Source organism: Betta splendens, chromosome 8, assembly GCF_900634795.4.
Source record: "Betta splendens chromosome 8, fBetSpl5.4, whole genome shotgun sequence".
Taxonomy (NCBI): Eukaryota; Metazoa; Chordata; class Actinopteri; order Anabantiformes; family Osphronemidae; genus Betta; species Betta splendens.
The window spans coordinates 15,863,012-15,886,351 of NC_040888.2; the positions used below are offsets into that span (position 1 = coordinate 15,863,012).

Consider the following 23,340-nt stretch of genomic DNA (forward strand, 5'->3'; position numbering starts at 1 on the left):
ACATAGGTGCCTTGTCCCTCAGGAAACACTGCCCTGATCCACAAAACCTGGTAAGATGGTATGACAGCTTGGACTTTTCACCCTTTAAGTCCCCAGCACCAGCTAACAAGACTTCCCTTGGCTAGATACCTGCAACCTAAAACTTGAGATACACACAGACATAGTACTGTTAAATTTATGAAGAAAAAAAAATTCTACTTTTCTATTAGTTATATATTAGCACTTGATATATTATACACCTTACTGAAAGCAATTAAAAATATATTAGGTCAATATGTAGTTAGAACCAAAACTATGTTTGTAAAACAGAGTTCCCAGGTACGGTATGTGAACTTGCCAGTTAGACGTACCTTGCGCCAGTCAAAGTGTAACCACTTCAACAGCCTCCCATTCGACTTCAGAGTCAGATTTTAGATCAAACATATGGTTGAACTCCACTACGAGGACGAGGTAGCCAGTTTCGCTGTTACAATGGAATCAGTGACCGTGACTTTTGATCCCTGCGGCGGATCACGGCTATGCGCTTCCTCAAAAGGGGTGTGGCGATCAACTTCACTTGCAACACACCCCTAAAACAGAGCATTGGACGAGAGCTTAAAACACAATTTCAGACGGTCGTGTGGGCGATCTCCAGAGCTTTTTGGCATGAAAAGTTACAGACACCTTACTGAGACATCAATTCATCCAATTCTGTAGCAATGTTTGGCATAAAAAAGCGTCTGCATGGACCTTTAAGACGTTCTTGGGTCTCAAAGGAAAGGAGTCGTACAGATTCAGAAGTACCTCAGACTTCACCTGAGCAGGTGTTATTTTAATACGCATTATTGTAGCTTTTGACAATTTGCTACAAAACCTCATCATTTCTGAGGGTGTTTTTACCTGTAAAGTAACGATGCAATTTATGTTTTAAAGTTTTATTATAGCGCTCCACGACAGATGCTTTCCCCTTGCTGGATGTGCTGAAATGTTTGATTTTGTGTTTTTTCATCAGTGCCTTAAAGAGCTTGTTGTAAAATTATTTTCCCTGACCCGTCTGAATAGATTTAGGGATTCCAGTCTTGCCAAGAACGGACTTAAAAGCGTCTGTCTCCTCTTTTGCGCCCTTATTTTTAATAGGCTTAATGTACGCTTTTTTAGAGAATACATCAATAACCATCAGCACAAATTTATAACTGTCGTTTACAGTCGTAGCACTTAAAAGGTGTCAGCCTTTACGGCAATCTGTTTGCACTTTCAGAGCGGTATCACTGGGTTTTTAGTACGTTGGAGCTGTGTTACGCCTATTTGGCCTATAGGTGGCGATCAGCCCCCACACTGGCCTTTATGATGCTGTCCTATACTCATGTTATATAGGCCCATGTACAGTTACATTTTAACACCTCCGCGGTGTTGTAATGGTTTGTTTATTGTTTAACAGCCTTGATGGGTCAATTTTTCAGCCCGGGTTCGAAACCAGGTGGAAGCAGAAGTTGTAATTACTGAACATTTTTATATTTTGGCATACAAGATAATAACAAATGATTAATAGGGCTGGCTGCCTGTATTATTTAGCAGAGCTACAGCCATGTTCACAAGAGGTTCACCAGCCGCTTTCGGCAGTGAGTCATAGACGTACGTTGTTCTGCCTGCTTTCATGTAGACACGGAACTCTTCACAGTTTTTTCAAACGTAGATTTTGTTAATTTCGTTATTCATACATCAACATGCAAATGCTAAAATTTACAGAAAAGATGATGTTCACCCATCAAGTTTGCGAGTTTCCCCTTCCCCCCCAGTGTCCCTGCTCTGGGACGTGGATGGCCCCGCCTACTTTCATTCACCAGACAGACATGAAAGAGGGAATAACTAAATAAACACCTGGTTAACTTCGTAGGAATATGGCTGTAGCTCTGCAATGACTGTGTGGTACAGGTGAAAGGAGTAATAACAAAATAAACGGAATATAAAACGGAAACGCTTTCAAGCGTTTTCTGTTTATATTTTTTATTGCACATTTGTTAAAACTTGATGGGTGTCTCTCTTTTGAGTTTTCTCTTCGGCTAAATAAGTGTAAAACAGTCCTTATTACTCATGCAGAATCAATATATGCAGAACAAACAACTTGCTGCATTAATGAGTCGGAGATCTACTGAGTCCTGGCGTTCTGGCATACCACAGAGAGAGTTTATTACAATTTATTTATTTTTGTTATATGATATTATCTACAAGTTAGCAGTGGTAGTCTGCCAGACTTGTGTGAAATACCATAAGAAGAGCATTTTAAAAAGTCAAGTGAAAGGTTTTGGCGTCTCACAGGTACGTAGGTGCAGCTGATCACGCGCCCGATCTCCCATTGAGCTTTTCTTTGTCTCGGAGCCAAAGTATTTTACACCTATTGACCGAGTGGAGACAATGTGTTAATGTCTCTGTGCCAATATGTAGTAGGGATGGGATGTAAAGTTTGCTTTTGCAACTGAATCAACATCAGATGCCGTAACTCGCACGAAGCGAGTTCCAAATCCACTGTGTTGCCTGTGTAATAAAACATTGTTTTTCTGCAGATATTGTGGTAAATGTCATTAAGGTAAAGTATAATAACGCAGCTTCCGTTTAAAGGACACACTGACTATGTCTTACTGTTTTAACTGTTTAACTTGACCACCTTAAAAGTGGTCAAAGTGGTTTATGCTGCAGAGCAGGAGTTTTTTTCGTTTTCATTCAGTTAAAACATTTATCGTGCATAATAAGCACATGTAAAACGAACAAGCTGCTGCATTAATGCGTTGTTGATCTGCTGAGTCCTGACGCGCCATGGAGAAAGACTTAATACAATGTATTTATTTATATTAAATAAAATCCTCTTACAGATTTTATGTGAACGTCCATAAGAACTGCGTTTAAAAGCAGTGAAGTGAAAGGTTTTTAATGTCAGGAGTATAAGAAAAAGACCATTGGTTTTAGAAGCAAGATGTTGTTTAATTAGTAGGGGATCAGATCAGGGGTCTCTGCCGGTGTGCGCACCCAGCTAATTCCTTTCGCCTACAGACAGGCTCCTGCAGCGACATGTTTGGGGTCATTGTCCTGGAAAAAACGATGCAGTGTTTCAATATACTTTCTAATATATGGCCCCACTGTGCGTTTGATTATGGACTCCTCGAAAAACTGTCCAATGCCACAGTCGATGCGTTTTTCCCCAAAACGAGAAAACGTGAAACGGCTTTAAATCCATTAATGTGTCTGATTTTGAAAACACTGTTTTCAGCTCGTTTATTCGTTTTTAACACGCTGCTTTGAATAAAGCTAGCGCACTAGCGAGCAAAGACACATAATAATCTATAATATTTAAAAATGAACTACTCTACATTTAATGATACCACACCATGACATCGTCTTTTGTGCTTAATGTGCAGACACAGATAGAAATGAACAGTCGGACCTCACATCTTTGCGCCACCTGGTGATTAACACGAGACTAGCACCCTGATTTTTTTCAGCTTGCTGCAGGATTAAAAGTCCTTAGTCGGGGACGCACCCGTGGCGCGCTGGCGACGCGCACGTACTGCGGTAAAAAAGGTGGTCGCTTCGAAGTGCTACGACTGTATGTATTTTCTATCCTCATCTCTCCAAAAAAACCCTGAGGTACCTATTAAGCTGCGCAAAACGCTCCAATCATTCGCTGTGATGGGCATCGTTATAGTGTCGGGGGAAAAGGCATCGCCTTCTTTAAGCTGATAAAGACAAAACTCCATCTTGGTGTAGCAAAACAAATAGCCGAAAGAGCCTGATGTGAGCTTAAGCTCACCCTAGAGAGATGCTGGTATTGCTCTCTGCACGTGGCACAATTGCAGCTTCGTCTTCTTAGGAGCCCTACAGTGATGCTGAGTCTCCACCGCAATGTGCACGCTGCTGATGACGCTGTCAGCATCCTCTACTGTAGGAGAACCGGCCTTTTTTTTTTCTTCCATACGCAATCTTATACATGCGAGGAGGTGGTGGGTAGCGGGTGTATCACATAACCAATGTACTCTGATGATCACACCACACTTTGCCATGGAGGGTGAAGGGTCAGCTCACCTTTGAGGCAGCGGACCTTTGACATTCAGGATTAGAGTGCAAGTAATTCCTGACTTTGCGAACCCTTGACACTAAAGGGACACCTCAGAGGTCAGGGTAAAAGGTCAGGCAACCTTTGACCTAGCATGGTCAAATAGTGATAGGTGAAAGGGCAGGTTACATTTGACCTAGAGCTGTCAAAGTTAACGTGATGAATAGTTATCTCTTTATTGTGCTATGCATAAATGAGATTAGATCATTTGTTCATAATTTCCATGCTCCTTATTCAACATTTGTTTTTATTGTTTTATTTATTAGAATCCTCATTGCTGACCACACAGCCTTTCCTGGCAAATTTCATGTTTCCCTAAAACCATCACACAGATTCATTGCATTAATCACTATACTAAATAAACGAATAAATTAAAAAATAATAATATTTACCTGCAGGAGCCAGTTCTATATCTCGTTTGACAAAGGCTTTCCTTTTCTCCTCCAACATTTGACTGGGTATTAGCCCTGTGTTTCCACCCTCCACATGACGAGCCTATTACACAACATATACACACACTTAGTCCCAAGGTGTAATGTTTGAGTAGTAGGAATGTTAAGCAACACAAATAAAGCAAGGCCACTGTCAATAAAGTACAAAAAAGAAGAATTCTCACTTTCATTTAGACTTCAAAATCAAATTTGGAATTTGAACAGGCTTCTGCATGTCAGATAAGAAGCAAGACAGTGCAGAAACAAATTCAAGCATTTAGGTGCGGAAGTTGTTTTCATACCTGCCACCAGTTAATGTCATCCTGGTTGACTATCTGCAGAATGTCTCCTGTCTCAAACCTTAAGCCTGCTTCTTTACAGGGAATCAGGTTGTCACTGGCTGGGTCATAGTCATAGTGACACTTAAAGAAAACCTGGAGAAGTAGACAGCGCTATTTATATTTCAAACAATAATATAAACTTGTGGTATAGCCCTACATGACAGTTCTGAAAAATCTGCATGTTTCTTTCTGTATGTGTTCATAATAAACAAATACAAAAGTATTAAACCATGTGCGTTGGTTCTGTATTTGTATTTGTCACCTGTCTTGGTGTAATAGCTTCATGGTAGCTGGGCAGTATTTTCAGAACCACAATTCCACTAGCTGCTTGCAGCTCCTCTTGAAGCACTCTTGGGTCCTGGCCCACCTCTCGCCCATTTGCCTGACAGCACAATGAATAAAAAAAAAGAATGGATTCAGAAGGGCACGGTGGTGCGGTGGGTCGCCTCACAGCTAGAAGGTCCTTGGTTCGATTCTGTGTGGAGTTTGCATGTTCTCCCCATGTTCGTGTGGGTTCTCTCCGGGTTCTCCGGCGTGAATGCATGTGTGAATGGTTGTTTGTCTCTGTGTTGCCCTGCGATGGGCCGGCGACCTGTCCAGGTTGCCGCCACTACGCCTCACGCCCATAGCCATCTGCGATAGGCTCCAGAATCCCTGCGACCCCGCATATGGGATTAAGCAGTATGGAAAATGGATGGATGGATTTAGAAGACCTTTAACAGACAAAATCTGTCTAGGCACACTGACTTCCTCTAAATGTTATTTCTTCTGGAATCGTATAGATACGACAATACATTTTTATACATATTAGTAAGTAAATTACTACTTAAGACACTTGTAAAACACATACTTTAACTTGCAACTGTAAGTTACATTGTGCACTGAATTGTATGTCAACATTGCCAACATTTTAACTGCCCTGTACACAATTAAACAAAAACAAACAAAAAGGAGCTATGCATTTTGGAATAATATTTTTTTAATTATTATTTAAAGAATTTTTGAGAGTCATGCTTTATAAGGAATCTATATAAATATAATATATAAATAATATAAATCATTGGGTGTTTTGGGCGCTCACGTGACGGATGAACCCGCTGCACTGAAGTTAGTTGAAAGCGTGAATCTGAGCTTCACATTTAGCAATGGTACGTCCAGACTCGTCACATATACAAATGTTAATAAACATCTCCTGAAAGGAAACAATCATTTTTCTTTTTCCTCTCCGGCGCCGACCGAGCTGGCTGCTGGTCAGTTCCTGTAGGAGGACAGCTCCTGTCCTCTTACTGTGACCTGCCCCACCAGAGACAAAAAATGTACTGGACTTATTCTACGCCAATACCAAAGAGGCCTACAGCGCATCCTTCATCCCACCCCTGGGCAGAGCTGACCATAACATCCTGCATCTCCTGCCTGTGTATAAGCCTGTACTACACAGGCAGCCAGTGTTGCCCCGCACAGTGAAGAGGTGGACGGCGGAATCAGTGTTTCGCCAACAACAAGCCGTAGGTCACCCCTGATATTAAAGCTCTGCTAAAGGAGAAAAAGAGTCAAGCTGAGGGTGATACCACGGCTCTGGAAGACATCCTGCATGATACTATGGCTCTGGAAGACATTCTGCACGGTACCAGTGCCCAAGACACCGCATGCCAAAGACCTCAGCAGCTCAGATCCACCGTGCCGCTGTGCATCACTGTCGTGTGGCGTCTCCCTTTCCCATATACCTTTCCAGTACTGTTCAGTTTCCAGCCTTGGTGGGTCTGCTCTGCTGTTATTACCCTGCCATTGAGAGTACACTTTCACAGGTTGTGTTGCGAACAGCCGGTTTATTCATCTGCCTTCGTTGTCTCTGGTGTATCTCTTTGTAGCCTTTGCTTGGCAGTTTCGAGTGCTTCAGGGGCATCTGGCTGTATCTCTTGGACATCGGTCTTTTCATTGCACCTCTCTGGGCCTCTGTCATTTGGCTCACTTCCCTCCGAGCTGCTTTGATTTTTGCCTCCAACCTTCGTTTCCATGGTGGGTATTGTTTCCCATGGCTCCCATGGTTGCTCTTATAGCTAAGCACCTCTGGGATCACTGCCTACTGGCTAAAGAAGCTCACTGCAATCCATGAGCGCCTGTCAGCACAAATGAACCAGCTGCTAAGGGATGGGACTCACCCTGAATGGCTAACCAAAGAGCGAACAATCCTGATAATGAAGGATTCCTCAAAAGGGTACAGTTCCATCCAACTACCGGCCAATAACCTGCCTCTCCACCACATGGAAGCTCATGTCAGGCATCACCGCAGCTAAGATGAGTGGGCACATAGGTCAATACATGAGCGAAGCACAGAAGGGCATTGGTAAGGATACCAGAGGAGCCAAACACCAACTCCTGGTAGACAGAACAGTCGCCCAAGACTGCAGAGTGCGACACACCAACCTGTGCACAGCCTGGATCGACTACAAGAAAGCCTATGACTCAATGCCACACACATGGATCACTGAATGCTTGGAGCTGAACACCATCAATAGAACTCTTAGGGCCTTCATTGCAAACTCGATGAGGTTGTGGAGAACGACCCTTGAAGCCAATGGGAAGCCACTTGCCCAAGTAGCCATCAAATGTGGCATATACCAAGGAGATGCACTGTCCCTATTGCTGTTCTGCATAGGTCTGAACCCTCTCAGCCAAATAATAAACAAGACTGGCTATGGATACAGACTCCGGAATAGGGCCACCATAAGTCACCTCCTATACATGGATGACATCAAGCTGTACGCCAAGAGTGAGCGAGACATCGACGCACTGATCCACACCACCAGGATCTACAGCTCAGACATTGGGATGTCCACAAAGAAGGGGGTCTCACTCCCAGAAGGAACAATAGCAGACATTGAGGACAGTTACAAGTACCTTGGAATACCACAGGCGAATGGCAACCTTGAACAGGCAACAAGGAATGCGGCAACAGCCAAATACCTCCAACGAGTCCTAAGAAGCCAGCTCAATGGCAAGAACAAATCCCGGGCAATAAACAGCTACGCCCTGCCAGTGATCAGATACCCTGTGGGAATAATAAGGTGGCCAAAGGAAGAGATACAGACCACAGATATTAAGACAAGAAAGCTCCTCACCATGCATGGAGGGTTACACCCCAAATCCAGCACCCTGAGACTATACGCTAGCCGCAAGGAAGGAGGCCGAGGACTAGTGAGCGTGAGAGCCACTATCCAGGGTCAAACATCCAAGATCCACAAGTACATCAAGGATAAGGCCCCGACAGATGACGTGCTGAGAGAATGTCTCAGGCAGTGAAGAACAGAAAATGAGATGCTGGAAGAGGGACCATCATGGGAGGACAAGCCCTTGCACGGGATGTACCACCACATAACTGAAGTGGCTGATCTCAACAAATCCTACCAATGGCTTGAAAGGGCTGGGCTGAAGGACAGCACAGAGGCACTCATCCTGGCTGCACAGGAGCAGGCCCTGAGCACCAGAGCCATAGAAGCCCAGATCTACCACACCAGACAAGACCGAAGGTGTAGACTGTGCAAAGGGGCCCCTGAGACAATCCAGCACATAACTGCAGGGTGTAAGATGCTGGCAGGGAAAGCATACACAGAACGCCATAACCAAGTGGCTGGCATATTATACAGGAACATCTGCGCAGAGTATGGACTGGAAACCTAAACTTGTGTTTGTCAGAGACCAGTCCTGAATCTTTACTATTAGTGGTTTGGAAAAGGTATTATAACCCTTACAGCGAGTCCCCAAGAAAATTAATGAAATGAATAAAAGGGTAGGTCGGGTCATAGTACCTTATCTAGCTTACCTCTTTAATGATATCGCCCACATGCAGGAGGGCTTGCTGGTCTATTATTCCACCATGAAGGATGCGGGCTATCACCAGGTCACCACCCTCAACTTTAAACGTCACACCCTAAAACATAATTAATGTATAAATATTAGTTTCTATTGATGACATTTTGTCGTTTTTAGTGAGGCAAACTGTACACATCACAAGATTCTGGATTAAGGTAATTATGTATTACAATATGAATATTTAATATTTTATCATCATTAGCTGGATTTTCATGCTCTGATACCTACCAGAGGCTCCCCGGCCACTTTGCGAATGCCAACCATGCGGATTGCATCAGGAGCCAGGCACAAATTGGATGTGTGGCCATCCTCCAGCTCATGATCCACATAATCACTTGGGCTAAGGGGTGGGCTTTCACATGTCTGGGATGCCACTGAATCATGTGTCTCCAGCAGAGACTAGGGAAGAAAATATTTCACATAAAAAAAAAAAAAAAACACAAATGAAATTCCCTTTATCGTCATATTTAGTGATGCTAACAAAATAAAATAATGGAATAAGCAATAATAACAATGAGAAAAATATTATGGAAATAACCTATACATCATATAATATGTTTGTACATAGTACGTTTTTCACCGTTTAGTTGTGGCATTTTGCAGTGTAAATGTGTATGCTTCACACCTGGATGTGAGGCTGTGTGAGTATGTGGGCAAGTTCAGCTGCTGTGTCAGAGTGGTGTGTGAAAGGGTGCAGGTCTTTGAGGATCTCTTGCAAAAGCTCCACATTGTTCTCCCTAACCGGTGACAGACGTGGCTCTTTTAGGCTCTCCTCTTGCTCCTATTGCATACACACACGATACAGGCACCAAGTCACACGTAGAGTACAGTAGCCATCAATTAGCAAAAAAGAACAACAAAAAGAAATACACGGATCTGTGTTTTTTGTATTTTCTATTATCTGACTGTTTCTGTGTCTGTGCAACACACCAGAGGGCTTTCCATGATTCCTTTGAGGTAGATGAGGTCCAGATCATTTGCTGTGGTAGAGCTAGTAGTGCTGTCACTCATTGTGTCTGAGACCTGTGGTACTGTAACACATCACACATACACACAGAGAGCAAGAGATGAGAAGAAGCGCAAAAAGAAAAGTACAACAAAAAAAATGACTAATAATACAAAGCTTGCTCTGGATTTTTGCATCATTTCATTAGAAGTTTGAAATATTACTGCCTTCACCTAAGTATTACGTTAATTGCATTGCATTTACAATGTACACAAAGAAATAAATCAAGAAGAGATACTGTACAGGTACAGTATATGGTGATAGAAAATTATGAGGGGAAAAACTTCTAGTCTCACCAGGCTCTGTCCTGGTGGAAGCCACAGGCATGACAACGCTTCAGTTATTCTAAGAAAAAGAACGAAGAGAGAAAAAAAGATATAAATTTAGTAAGCTGTTGACAATAACTACCTAAAATGTTGTCAAATATGTATATTTGCTTTCTTGCTCAGGATACCAGTACTACTGCCACTTGCATGTTACAGCAATTGCCAGCAGTTGATTAGCTTGTACTGTACCTTAACACAAGAGCTGGACAGAGGTTGTTTGGCTTTATCCAAAAGTAACAAACCCACATTTGTAGCACTGATTCTCGAACATGCATTTTAATCCAAAGTAACATATACAGTAAGTGTGGTAAATGGTACTAATTTGAGCCCTGTATAGGCCAAGCTTTAAATCAGGTAATGTGGATACTTGATGCCTCTAAAAAAAAAGATATCAATCAGCTTCTGTCATCGTTATACTATGGAGGAAAAAGGTCATTTTAACGTCAAAAGCGTCTATCTTTCAATTTTCTCTGTGTAAATCAGCCTCCTCGTATCTTCTATAGTTTTCAACTTGTGACAGTTTAAATACCTGGTGTTTTGTTAAATTTTCAGCTTTACGTTTTTTAAGGCAGAACTTCTGTCTTTAAGTCGTCACTACAGCCTTAATCAAGACAATTTTTTCACTCTGTCGTAGTCATACTTGTCTTTCTCATGATATGTCTGGATAAGCCCTCAGAGCTATACTTTAGTCTGTATCTGCCTCAAAGTGCAGAGAGATCCTGAATTTCCCCCATAGACTCTAATGATAATTTCCACCAGATGTCTGAGAGAAATGCACATTTTAAAATTGCAACCGTAGCCACAATCTTTAGTCTTAAACCATAAATCCACACCACCACACCATTTGTTCAATAAAGCCTTGGGATTCACAAAGTGAAGTTTTTTGCACTAACTATTATGATTTAGCTGGACTAAGCCTGTGTATAAGCGGTGAAACTTTGCTTTCACAGAGCACAGTGGGCCTGATTTTCCCCGCCTTTCTTCTCCATGACAACAACGCAGCTACAGTAGTTCAGTGACTGAGCTTAAAGGGGTCATATCATGCTAAATTCACTTTTTGGACATTTTGGAGCATTCCTGTGACTCTATGGGTCACATTTACACACACAGAGCACGGTAAAAGTGCATTTCCTCCTTTTTTTTTACATTTTAAAAATGTGAATTTTCTCATCCAATGGAGACAGACCTCATCCTACTCTGAAGCCGTGACCTCGTTGTCGTCACAGATGTAGAAAATCCTCCCTGCAAATCCTGAACCACCACCCCCACAATGATACCAAACCAAAACTGGACTTCCGCCATTTCCCCCCTCTCACTCACCATGAACAGACGAGCATGGCAGCACCCAAGTCCTCCCATATAAACAGTTCGATTCTTGGGTGTTTTAACCAACATAAAAGTCTCTTCACTTTACCAAGGGATCAACAAGTGAGGACTTTGTGGGTCACTTTAATTTTAAACAGACAGGTGCCAGAAACAATGCCTCAGCATTTATACGTATGTGCATTTCAAACAAGGGTGCATACAATGCTGGATTTGTTTCACAGCTCCTGTTGTAAAAAAAGGATCTATTCCTACAGTCCGTCATTCACTAACTGAAGTAAGTAAATGCTCGATACTTATAATGTTTTAAAATGCTACTTTGTCTGTTTAAAATGTAGTAACCCATGTGCGAGGCAAGCTAATAGCTAGCTATGCTAAGGGCTACAGCCAGTCGACCGAGCCTTTGTCCCCTTCAAATGTGCTCATGTGGGCTCCTGCAGCCACACACCTGTGTTGAGAAAAGCTAATGGCTATCGGCATTCGAGCGGCTGCAGGCAGGGAGCAGTGGGTGTAGCTTTTGGCTTTTTCTGCACCTACACCTGGGCGGAACAGCTGATAGCTCTCAGCCTTCGAGCGGCTACAGGCAGGGAACGGTGGGTCTAGCTCGCTGTAGTAAGTTTGTGCTTTAATACTTGTGATGTCTAAATATGTTGGTTGGGTCTGTTTAAAATGTAGTAACCCACATGTGACACAAGCTAATCGCTAGCATTGCTAGTGAGTCAACGGAGCCTTTGTCCCTTTCAAATGTGCTACTGAGTTGGCGCAATCACACACCTGAGTGGGGAACAGCTAAAAGCTATGGGCCTTTGATCGGCGACAGGCAGGGAGCGGTGGATCGAGCTTTTGTCCTGTTGACATGTGCTGCTGCTCCTGTTTGTCTGTTGCATTAGCCATAGGCATGCAGTTAGGCCTTTGCACTTTAGAGCTACAGCTGGTTGATCTCTACAATAAGAAATTACAGATGAATGCGGTTATGTTTGTTATTACCCCATCCTGTGTCACAGCCTAAATCAACTTGTGATTTGGGGTTATGTCATTGTTCTATCAAACTCTACCATGATTAGTCGGAATGGTAACTGTGTTGTGTTGCAAGCTTAGTTGCTAATTAGTCACATCTCTACAATAACTGCCGCTTATCTGGTCAGTTACCTTTAGCTTGTGTACCATAGCCATTATATTTGCAGGACCAATACAATTTACAGTAAATCTAACATTGTCTTTTCTGTACTGTAGGGGGGCACATCCCAGTTATCCACATGCAAGGAGGTTGTTAAACAGAGAAATCACTGCAGACTGTTGGTACACAGACATCTGCTGCCCAGCTCAGAAGTGTAAGTATGTACGTTTGTATGAAAAAACAGTAAGATAGGCAACAGAAGATTTTAATTTTAATTGGTATATACTGTTTAGATTTTATATTTGAATTGTAACAACTGTTGTTTATACCTGTCCTGCTGCAGAAACAAATCTCCGACATAACCAAGTTTAACCCCTACCCAGGGCATGGTCCGATTACCCTACTTCCATCAAGCATTTCATCTGCAAGGCCCTGCAAAAGCATCTGTCCTCCAACCCCCAGACCTTTTAATTAACTCAGTAACCTATACAGCGCACCTTGGAGTGTGAAGATAACAGTTTGTTATAGCTTTGGAGTAGTGGTGCATTTTGACAATAAAGTTGGCTTTAACTGATACGTATTTCACTTAACTCAGGAAATCATAGTATTGAAATTACATGTTTTTCTCTTTCTAATATGGTAAGCTATAAGGGTGAACCTGCCATAAATAAAAAGCATATAAATTATATATAAATTTAAAAAAAATCTTAATGGAGTATTGCACTCACAAAAAACACATTTCTACTCAAATGCTAAAGGAGTTATTCCACAGGTGGTCTACATCCATCACACAGTGATCATCATTTTGTGTTTTATCCATCAGGAAACTCTGCCTTCAGCTACAACCCAAGCATGAAAACATGGCAGCTCAGATTTTACACCCCAGGAATCCCCAGCACCAGCTTACTAGCCTCTGTAGACTAGATACCTGTAACAACTTGAGATACAGAGACATATTACTGTCAGATTTGTCAAGAAGGATCAAAAAATAAAATTAAAAGCAGTAAAAATATGTCAGGTCAATATATAATTTGAACCAATGTTTTTTGTTCCCAGGTAGGTCATGCAGTGAATCGGAATATTAATGCACATTTTTTTTATTATGTTAGAGCAGCAGCACAAGTAAGTCAAAAACAGTGAAATGTGTAAATATAAAATGTATTTATATTATTTCAGCTATGCTCTCAAACTTTTATTTATTTGTATAATGTAAGCTAAATTAGTGTTTTCTATTAGCAAGAGTTTCTAGGAAAGTCGTGTTGTGAATATTCAAGCTGCACATGCCATTTAGCATAAGCATTAGCAACCGCTAGTCGCTTTGCAAATTATATAAGTCAAATAAATTGAGGTAAATGCGACCTTATCAATGAGACACATCTTGCATCAGCCGAAATGTGGTGACTTCAACAGTCCCTCTTCAGCTTCAGGGTCAGATTCGGGATCGTAGATGTATGGTTCTACTACGCTACCGAACCAGCTGGCTATTGTCGTGCAGTCCTGTAGTGGGTCTTCTTCTGTGGAGGATTGCGTTGGATTGCGTCCTCAATGTCGCACTACTGCCACCTATTGTATCCTAACCGTGCGGTGGCTTGTATCTATGGAGCCAATTTAATAAAAAAACAACACAACAACAAAAAAGGTGTGCGCTTCCGCACAGAGGTGTGGCGAGCAGCTTCGCTTGAGAAACGCCCAGAAAACACAGCGTTTGCTGATGGGGAGTGAAAACCACACATTGACAGGGGCAGTGTGGACGATCTAAAGGGTTTCATGGAGTGAAAATTATGTTAGGTTATGTACAGTGTTGTGGCACACTAAACAAAAACACAAAGTAGGCAGTCACATCAGAAAAAGAGAAAGTGGCGACAGGAATTGTTCTGGAATGGAGTACCCAGAATAAAACAGTCAAAGAAAGACTGCCAAAAAAAGAATTGGTAAAAGAGACTGAATGGGGTGGGGCAGGTGGGCGGAACTAATCTATATATTGCCATGGCGATAGACACAATGATAAAGTAAAGCCAGAGATAGAGGACAGAACAAAGAGGTACACACCCCTCTCTCTTTGTGTGAACAAAGCTGCTAATAAAACTCATGGCTGCCATGAAAACCCACCCTCGTCTACGTTTGACTTCACACACTGTTGTTAATGCCTACTTCAGCATTACACACACCTCAACAAACAGAATGAGAAGCTGATGTAGAAATAAAAAAAGCTTCCACAACAGAAGAAAATAATAAAAGGGATTTAAACTATTTACCAATAATAAGTAATAGTAACTGTTATTTGGGAAGAACTTAATATTATATCCAGCAATAATATACAGTATAGAACTGGATGGAATTACAGTTTTAAAATGCAGCATTTATTTTCTGTACTATTTCTCAATGTGTAACTATATGCAACTGTATGCATTTCATTGCAATATCCCCAGTATTTAAATGTTACTCAAGTAATTTCATCTTATACACTGTGAAAGCAAACTTTAAAAAAAATATTGCATTGAGCAGATGAGAAAAGGATAAACATACTTGTTTTCCCACCTGATACCTAGGAATAGTGCATGTTGTAGCAGGGGGAGCCAAAAGGGGGTGAAATATGTTTTATGGCTGCCTAGTGACGTACTACATAACAACAGAGGAGAGATAGACATTACAGATACAGATAGCTCAGGTGTTTCCCTGGACAATGAAATCAACAAAAACATACATACTTTGTCACTCCATCTTCTTCTTCATTTATCGTGCTTAAGGCTTTTTTACATTTTTTTTGATCGACATATTTTTATCTCATTTGCAACATTGGCAACTTCCACTATGTTCCAACTTCTTAGTTTTCACTCTGGTTATGTTTTCTACTTCTCCTGACAGCACCTTCCTGCCAGCCCTGAATTACCTCCCACACCTCGCCGTACCACCCTCCTACATATCCCTTCACCATCAATTTGCACTGCTGGAAAGAAGCAAAGGGTAGCAAGTAAAAACACATAGCAACATAGTTTTACCGGGGTGTTATTGATAGATAGATAGATAGATAGATAGATAGATAGATAGATAGATAGATAGATAGATAGATAGATAGATAGATAGATAGATAGATAGATAGATAGAGTTTGTTACTTCATAAATATATTTTATAATATAAATGTATATAGAATAATAATAATAACGTCTTCCAACATGCCCTACAAACTCAATGTTCCAAAGTCCAATACCACCCAATATATTTATACATATATATTTTTATTACAATGGGGTTGACTATAATTTTATTCATCATTAAGGGCTGTGAAGGCTGCGTGACTTTTCCTTAATTAATTGAACTATGTATTACGACGAAATAAATATTATTGTGTCTTAAAGGCTTCTCTCTGTTTTCAACCTAACCATGGTTAACTGTTACCTTTTGTATTGGCATTGTAATCATCGTCTAACAAACAGCATAGTGTCACACACCAACAACGAAAAACAACAAAGACAACGCTAACCAAACAAAACATTCTGGCTAGCATGCTAATGTTGTTCTAATAACACTACAATCGATATAACTTTACCGTCACAGACACTCACGCGCTTTGTAACCTTTTTCAGCACCGTTCCACTAGATGTGTTGTCCACAATACACGCGATTCGCCTTAAGAGAAATAATGTGATACAACGCCCGCGTGTGCTTTAAAAGAGCGACACACTAGAGAGTGTCGCAGAGTAGCGTCTCGAGCATAATCCAAATCACGTCACCAAAGCGGGCGAGGTGTCGGCACGTCACGTGACTGCTCAGCTGCCGATCGGCCGTTTAAATGAGCTGGTTGTTTCTATGTCAAAGCTTTATACACATGGCAAGCGTACATCTACGAGAGAGACATGTTTCATGTTACATATACATGTAATGTATTTATGACAAGTCACAACTGTAATTAAAGATATCCACAACTACAATTAGACAAGTCACAATTGATAAAAGTATCTTTAATAGGCAGATATCAGTACAGTGCGAGCGCCTCTTCTCCAAAGCTAGAGCAAAGCAGATTAAAGCCACGTGCTGTGGGATCGATTTTAAAATAAAAATCTTTGATTTAACAAAATGTGAAAACATGTCTCCTATGATAATAAGAGTGCTAATAACATCTGACAAACATATTTGCCATATTAAGCCTACTGATTTATAATTATCTACAAACAAACACAATTACACGCCTTTGTTTAAATAACGTTTATTTGAGAATAAAACCCAGACTGTGATACTGAACAGCCACGTATCAGTAAGGGTTTGACGGTCAGTTTGCTTTGATGCAGTTCTCACACACAACCAGAGGATGTCAATGTTCTGACTGTGTCAAATGGTGTTGAGCTATGTGCCGATTTCATCCCTACTGTGTCAAAGTTTCTCAGTGACACTAAAAATATATGCTATATTAGTGATCTATTTGAAACATATATGTTCAGATTGGAAAAGTAAGTTATCAAGAAATTTTTGAGAGGACAATATGTTCTTAGTTTGGAACTTTTCATTGGCTTTGTTAAGTTGAATGTAAAATATATTACAGTGATTTACAGTGATATATACTTATAATAAAGTAAAAGGTGCCTGGACTGCCTTCACTTTATATTATAAAATGTAAATTATAAAATTATTATTATAGGACATGTTTAATCTTTTACCTAATTCAAGAAATTTTCAACCAATTTTAACCACAGAAAAACATTTTATTTGTATATTCAGGTTACAATGCTCTGTTTAAACTCACATTTTCACATATATATTTGTGTGCGTGTGTGCGTGTGTGTGTGTGTGTGTGTTTACATTACATTATATTCATTTAGGTCATAATGACAAAGATGTAAGACAATGAGAGAGATAGGGAGTGGGCTAGTATTCTGTCAGGGGGGGCACATCTCAGCACGCAGATGGAAAGCCAGATGAGGAAGCAGAATGGCGGCGTCACCACATATAGGAGTTGTAATATCTGTCAACAGAAAACACGATAAACCTATGTAAAACTTTAGATTTATATATGCAATTTATCACTTGTCTAATTAAAGTCCCTGGCGCTAACCCTTTACCTTGGTCTCTGGTCTCTGTTGCTGTCTCCGCCAAAAAGCATCTCTGCATCTATATCCTCCTGAGTTGAACGCTTTCCATACCTATGACAAAATAACCTGTTTTTTTAAAACAAGTCAAAAATAACAATTCGCTTCTGATTTTTTCAAGTTTTTATGAAATCTAATTGGCTTATATGTCAGTGTCATCACTCACACATTATCTCTGCCGCTCATTGCTAATAAAGGTCGCAGTCATGCCAGAGCCTATACCAGTTTACAATTGGGCAGGAGGCAGGGCACATCTTTATCAGTCCATCACAAGTCCACATATACTGCACTCATACAAATCACTTCTACATTCACAGACAATTCAAGCTCTCCTTATTGCATGTTTTTGCACTAGGGGAGGAAACAGGAGTATCCGGAAGAGAACAAGAGTCACAATAATACCTAATTTTACTTTAACATGTTGCATCTACAACCAACTTTCCTGTGTAGATGTTATGTTTTGTATTTTTGGGTCATTATTACTCTAAATGATTAGTGAACATGTAACGTAATAATGGTGAGACCTGTCATCTGCATTAGAGCTGCCTAGGTCAGATAGCCACCACATTTTATTTGATTCAGCTGCATATTTCTAGAGTCTAATCTCTTTATCAAAAATGATATGTATTCCTCTGCAGCTCTACAGTGTAAGAACTCACCCTAGGAAATAGATGGACTTTTCATCCTACTACGGGTCTCCTTTAATCCAACTATGTAAATATCAATAAGCTATTTGGCTTTCATGAATGAAAACAAATAGTCCATGTGCCAGACAGGCTTCAAATCAAAACATGCCACCTGGCAGTTCCATACTGACAACTTTTATGCCGTAGAGCAACAGCCCCAGATAACTAGATTTTAGATTACTTTGTTGGGTTCATCTGTTGCACTTTTATTGCTCTGGTTCTATCGATTTAGAGGCCTGAAGGTTTTAGAGAGTAGTAATTAATGTAATCTGCAGAGCTGCCATTGGGGAGTGCATCAAACATTGACAGGGCTTTGTTATGAACATGAAATATATACTATTAGTTGGTATAATGTCTTGAACATTATGTGGACTATAGGAGGAGACAAAAAGACATATACTGAGCCATTACACCAAAATTAGGAGCTCTACATAATTCTACATTTTGTCGTGGGGGCTGTAAGATAATTGCTTTGGAGTAATGGAGTTTAGTTATTCGAGTATTTAAGTAAAGAATGAGAAAACCTTTTATTTATCACATTACTTACTGCACAAACCCAGTTGTGCTGCAGATTTGCTTATGGTTGTACCAGAATGCTTTTTTTAGGTTGAGGTTGTGAGTAGATGTTACTTAGTTGCTTTAACGTACTCTATACTTTATTGATCCCCTTGGGGAAATTGTGTTCTCTGAATTTGACTAATTCCCTCACTGGGGGAGCAGTAGGCAGCCACACATGGGAAGCTAGTGTGAATTGTCTTGGATGTCTTAGAGTTTTAAAACAAACAAAACAGTGCATGGGTCACAAAGATGTGCTTATAGCCCCTGATTGTGTGTACATACCTCTGCCTGGTAATCAGATTAATGTAGTGTCTCAGAGCAGTGTAGTACTTGGCCAGCTCTTCGGGTGGGGCGTCTTCACCAGGGTTCTCAGGTTTGGGGGGATACGCATCCACCAGTGTTACCAGACACACCAGCACACACAGAATTAAGGCCACCAGCACTGACCATGGCTTCAGCATCATAGTCATCTGTTTCAAAATGAGATGAGGTAAGGTGGTAGACATTGTGGATACCTACTAATTCTAGGTATATAGGCAGAAGGTTTAAAGTAATCTGAGGAAAATTTGGAAATACCAGCAGGAGTTTTGTAACTCTGAATTATAGTTTTTGATATAGTGTTCTATTCTATTTTTCCATTGTGTTATTATATTATAAAATTGTACTATTCTAAAATTGTAATATGGTATAATAATTGTAGTTGTAAATGGATACAAAATGCATTTTGTTAAATGAAAAGGAATAGATATAAAATTAATATCACTCACACACTATGTCAGTATGTTTTGATCGGTAGATTGTCAGAGTCTTGATGGTTGTAACAAAACCATCATACAGGACCACAGCATCTTCATTCATATAAAATGAGCTATACACATAAGATTAGTTTGTAGCTGTAGCAGATTGCTTTGGTTTTTAGTGCATAGTGGTTGCAAATACAACCACAATTACTGTACAATTTTAAGGTATTTACTTCACTTACTTTTCCCCCTTCATTACTACATTTTAAAATGCATCACACACTTATGTGATTAGTTAAAAATTACTATTCAGATGTAGGTTAATAAAATTAAATCAGTCATAGCCACGATCTTTATGAATTAGTCAGAGTATGTAAATTATTATTTTTTATGATAATAAACATTTTACAATTTTTGTTAAATGCATGCTTAGGTTTGTATATATTCAAGAACCCATAATGAATTATTATTAGTAGTATTGTTGATAATACTACAACTAATATGATATTAAAATAAAAACAGCAAAGGGTGTAGACTTACTTTGAGAAGACTTTGGAGGTTACAGGTAAGTCGGAGGTACAGGTGTTTTCTAACAGCAGCAAAGGTCTTTGCGTACGCTGTGTCTTTTCTCTTCTGAGTTTCTACTTTGCAGGTTGCTGCATCTAGGTTTCAAACTTCCATCGATGTGAATTATATAGTATTGCAGCATCAGAAAAGGGAGGGAGTAACACCACAAAGTGTGTGAGAATGCGTGTATGTCTGTAAACGTAAACGAAGGAGGAGGGGAACAGATACAGGAGGGTGAGGAGGAGGGTGGTGAAGGAATGATGAAGAAAGCAAATGCGTCATATTCTGAAGATGATGATGATGATGATGATGATGATGATGATGATGAGACAATGGAGATATTACTCAAGCGCTTGTCACACAGTAAGTTTTTGGTATGACATTTAAGGCCATGACACCAAAAAGCATTATACATAGGTAGAGAAAAAAAATATTAGTGTCAGTTTTCTTCATCCTAGTTTATTGTTTTACACACCACACCCCCTTTGCTTGCCAGCCATCTCTTGTTTCCTTCCCCTAGCAATCTTGTGTGTGTTTTTTGAGCTTTGGTGCTTGTGACTTTTTTTTGTTCACCTGCATTATCATTCCCTTTTTTGAGCATGCCTTACTCCTTAAGTCTAAAAAATCGTAGAAGTACCTGTTACAGTTTTTGCTTTAAGAATAAGAATAAGAATAAGAAAACCTTTAATAGTCCCGCAGTGGGGAAATTACGTCTCACAACAGCAGTACAGATGAGCGGGAATACAGGTACAGAACAGTATGTGTTGGCACAGTACAAAGCAGTACAGTACAGTTAGAGTGAGTATGAGGTCTTTGCAGGGTTATTGCACAGTAATGGGTATAAGATTTGTACCGGTAACAATATATATGATTGTTCACAGATTTACACAAATATTGTGCAGAGCAGGTTGCTGTATAAACCACTGATGCAGTGGGTGAGTGACTGTAGTGGGACGTGGTCAACAGTTCTGATTGTACAGTCTGACAGCAGCAGGTAGGAAGGATCTACGATATCTCTCCTTCACACAGTGAGGGTGGATCAGTCTGCTACTGAAGCTGCTCTCCAGAGCAGACAGCGAGTCCTCCAGTGGGTGAGAGACCTGGTCCATGATGGATGTCAGTTTAGCCATGACCCTTCTCTCACCCACCTCCTGCACCGTGTCCAGAGTGCAGCCCAGGACAGAGCTGAACTTGTTGATGATCCTGTCCAGTCTCTTCCTGTCCCTCACTGTGATGCTGCTGCTCCAGCAGACCACACCGTACAGGATGGCTGATGCCACCACAGAGTCATAGAAGGTCTTCAGGAGTGGCCCCCTCACTCCAAAAGACCGCAGTCTCCTCAGCAGGTAGAGTCAGCTCTGACCCTTCCTGTACAGTGCATCTGTGTTATGAGTCCAGTCCAGTTTATTGTTCAGATGCACTCCCAGGTACTTGTAAGAGTCCACTCTCTAAATGTCCCTTCCCTGGATGTGCATCGGTGGTATGACAGCAGGCTGCTGTCTGCGGAAATCCACCACTTGTCACGACGCTCTAGGTAGCGGACCCACATGCAACAGCGGAGACAAGACTGGGTGGTAATGCAGTTTACTGGTTCTCGTGGTCAGGCAGGCAAAGGTCGGTACACAGAGGAAGCAGTTACGGTACAGGCAGGGGTTAGACAATCGGTGGTCACAAGACGGGCTGGGGTCAACTTACGGCAGGGCAGGATCATAGGCAAGGCAAGAGTCAAGGTCAGGAGAAGCAGGGTCATTCACGGTCTTCAAGATACAGATACAAACGCTGGATTGCTGGCTAATGCTCGTAGACAATCTGGCAGGGTGCTGGGGTGAGAGGTGGTGCTTAAGTAGTGAGTAATGATGGCTAGATGGGAAAGAGGTGAGTATTCTGGAACAGGAAGTAAGGCTGGCAGAAACTAAAAATGACTGAGGCGGAAGTGACAAGAACATAAAACCGGAAATAACATAAACAGTGGTGCAATGACTGAGTCCATGACACCACTATCTCCTTCGTTTTCCCTGCATTGATCAGGAGGTGATTCCGCTGGCACCAGTCCACAAAGTTCTGAGTGAGTCCTCTGTACTCTGCATCGTCATCATCGTTAATCAGTCCGACGATCGCAGAGTCATCAGAGAACTTCTCCAGAACACAGCTGTCCGTGTTGTGTCTGAAGTCTGACGTGTAGAGGGTGAAGAGGAAGAGGGCCAGTACAGTCCCCTGTGGGGCCCCCACACTGCAGGTCAGAGTGTCAGACACACAGTCCTTGGCTCTCACAAACTGAGGCCTGTTTGTGAGGTAGTCCATAATCCACTCCGTCAGATGAAGGTCAACACCAGCCTCCTCCAGTTTGTGTTTCAGAAGCACCGGCTGGATGGTGTTGAAGGCACTGGAGAAGTCAAAGAACATGATCCTCACAGTGCTGCCGGGCTTCTCTGGGTGGGAAAGAGCTCGATGTAGGAGGAAGATGACGGCGTCGTCTACTTCTATGTTGTGTTGGTAGGCGAACTGCAACGGGTCCAGGTAGGTTCCCACCGCAGAGCGGAGGTGACCCAGGACCAGTCTCTCCAGTGTCTTCATGAGGTGTGATGTCAGAGCCACTGGTCTGAAGCTGCTGGGGTCTTTGGCGTGTGGTGTCTTGGGCACTGGTACCACGCAGGAGGTCTTCCAGAGCTGTGGTACCAACCTCTGCTTGAGGCTCAGGTTGAAGACATGCAGTTCGCCTGCACAGGACTTTAGGAGTCTGGAGCTGATGCCGTCTGGTCCAGCTGCTTTCCTGGCCTTGATCTTCCTGAGCTCACTTCTCACCTGGGTGCTGGAGAAGGATAGGGGTTGAGGGAGTGTCTCAGTGTGGTGTGAAGTGAGGGGTTGAGGGAGTGTCTCAGTGTGGTGTGAAGTGAGGGGGTGTTGTTGGGATGAGTCACCAGTCGTCAGGGCTGAGGGTAGAGGGCTTTGTGTAAAGGTGTGAAGGGCTGTGGGGGGTGGTAATCCAGTGGTATGAGGTGACAAAAGGTTTGGAGGCAGCTGCTGGGAGGTGTGAGTGGGTGCTTGGTCAAACCTGTTAAAGTATGAGTTCAGCTCGTTGACCCAGCTTGGGTCCCCCTCAGCCTGTGGGTGCGGAGCTTTGAAGCCTGAGATGGTTTTCAGGCTCCTCCAAACCTCACTGACATTGTTCTGCTGCAGCTGCTCCTCCATCTTCCTCCTGTAGCTGGACT

The 23,340-nt window shown here is 41.6% G+C and overlaps 2 protein-coding genes across 5 annotated transcripts in view; both read right to left on the reverse strand.

The window, feature by feature from the left end:
- The window catches only part of LOC114860632 (MAGUK p55 subfamily member 2-like), a 29,845-nt gene extending 13,588 nt beyond the window's left edge, over nt 1–16,257 (reverse strand). Inside the window, exons 1-9 of one of the 3 annotated variants that reach the window (XM_029159367.3) lie at nt 16,047–16,257; nt 10,029–10,077; nt 9,657–9,757; nt 9,352–9,507; nt 8,955–9,125; nt 8,677–8,784; nt 5,119–5,238; nt 4,818–4,949; nt 4,477–4,579 (exon numbers count right to left, since the gene is read on the reverse strand). In XM_029159367.3, coding sequence (XP_029015200.1) covers nt 4,477–4,579; nt 4,818–4,949; nt 5,119–5,238; nt 8,677–8,784; nt 8,955–9,125; nt 9,352–9,507; nt 9,657–9,757; nt 10,029–10,059 — 922 coding nt within the window. In that variant the 5' untranslated portion in view covers nt 10,060–10,077; nt 16,047–16,257. Of the gene's footprint in view, nt 1–4,476; nt 4,580–4,817; nt 4,950–5,118; nt 5,239–8,676; nt 8,785–8,954; nt 9,126–9,351; nt 9,508–9,656; nt 9,758–10,028; nt 10,078–13,857; nt 16,016–16,046 lie in introns of those variants that run through there. The other 2 variants (XM_029159366.3, XM_055510755.1) reach the window with 2 other exon arrangements.
- A 260-nt stretch (nt 16,258–16,517) lies between these two features.
- Nucleotides 16,518–20,274, reverse strand: pyya (peptide YYa). Of its 2 annotated transcripts, none has more exons than XM_055511033.1 (4): nt 20,105–20,274; nt 19,107–19,294; nt 17,554–17,649; nt 16,518–17,456 (listed from the first exon to the last, which is right to left on the reverse strand). In XM_055511033.1, the coding sequence occupies exons 2-4, from the start codon at nt 19,292–19,294 to the stop codon at nt 17,432–17,434; spliced, it is 309 nt and encodes a 102-aa protein (XP_055367008.1). In that variant the 5' UTR covers nt 20,105–20,274; the 3' UTR covers nt 16,518–17,431. The 2 variants fall into 2 exon arrangements, with proteins under 2 accessions (XP_055367008.1, XP_029015232.1); XM_029159399.3 differs by having other exon boundaries at nt 16,530–17,456; nt 17,554–17,634; nt 20,105–20,260.
- Nucleotides 20,275–23,340: the final 3,066 nt, after the last annotated feature.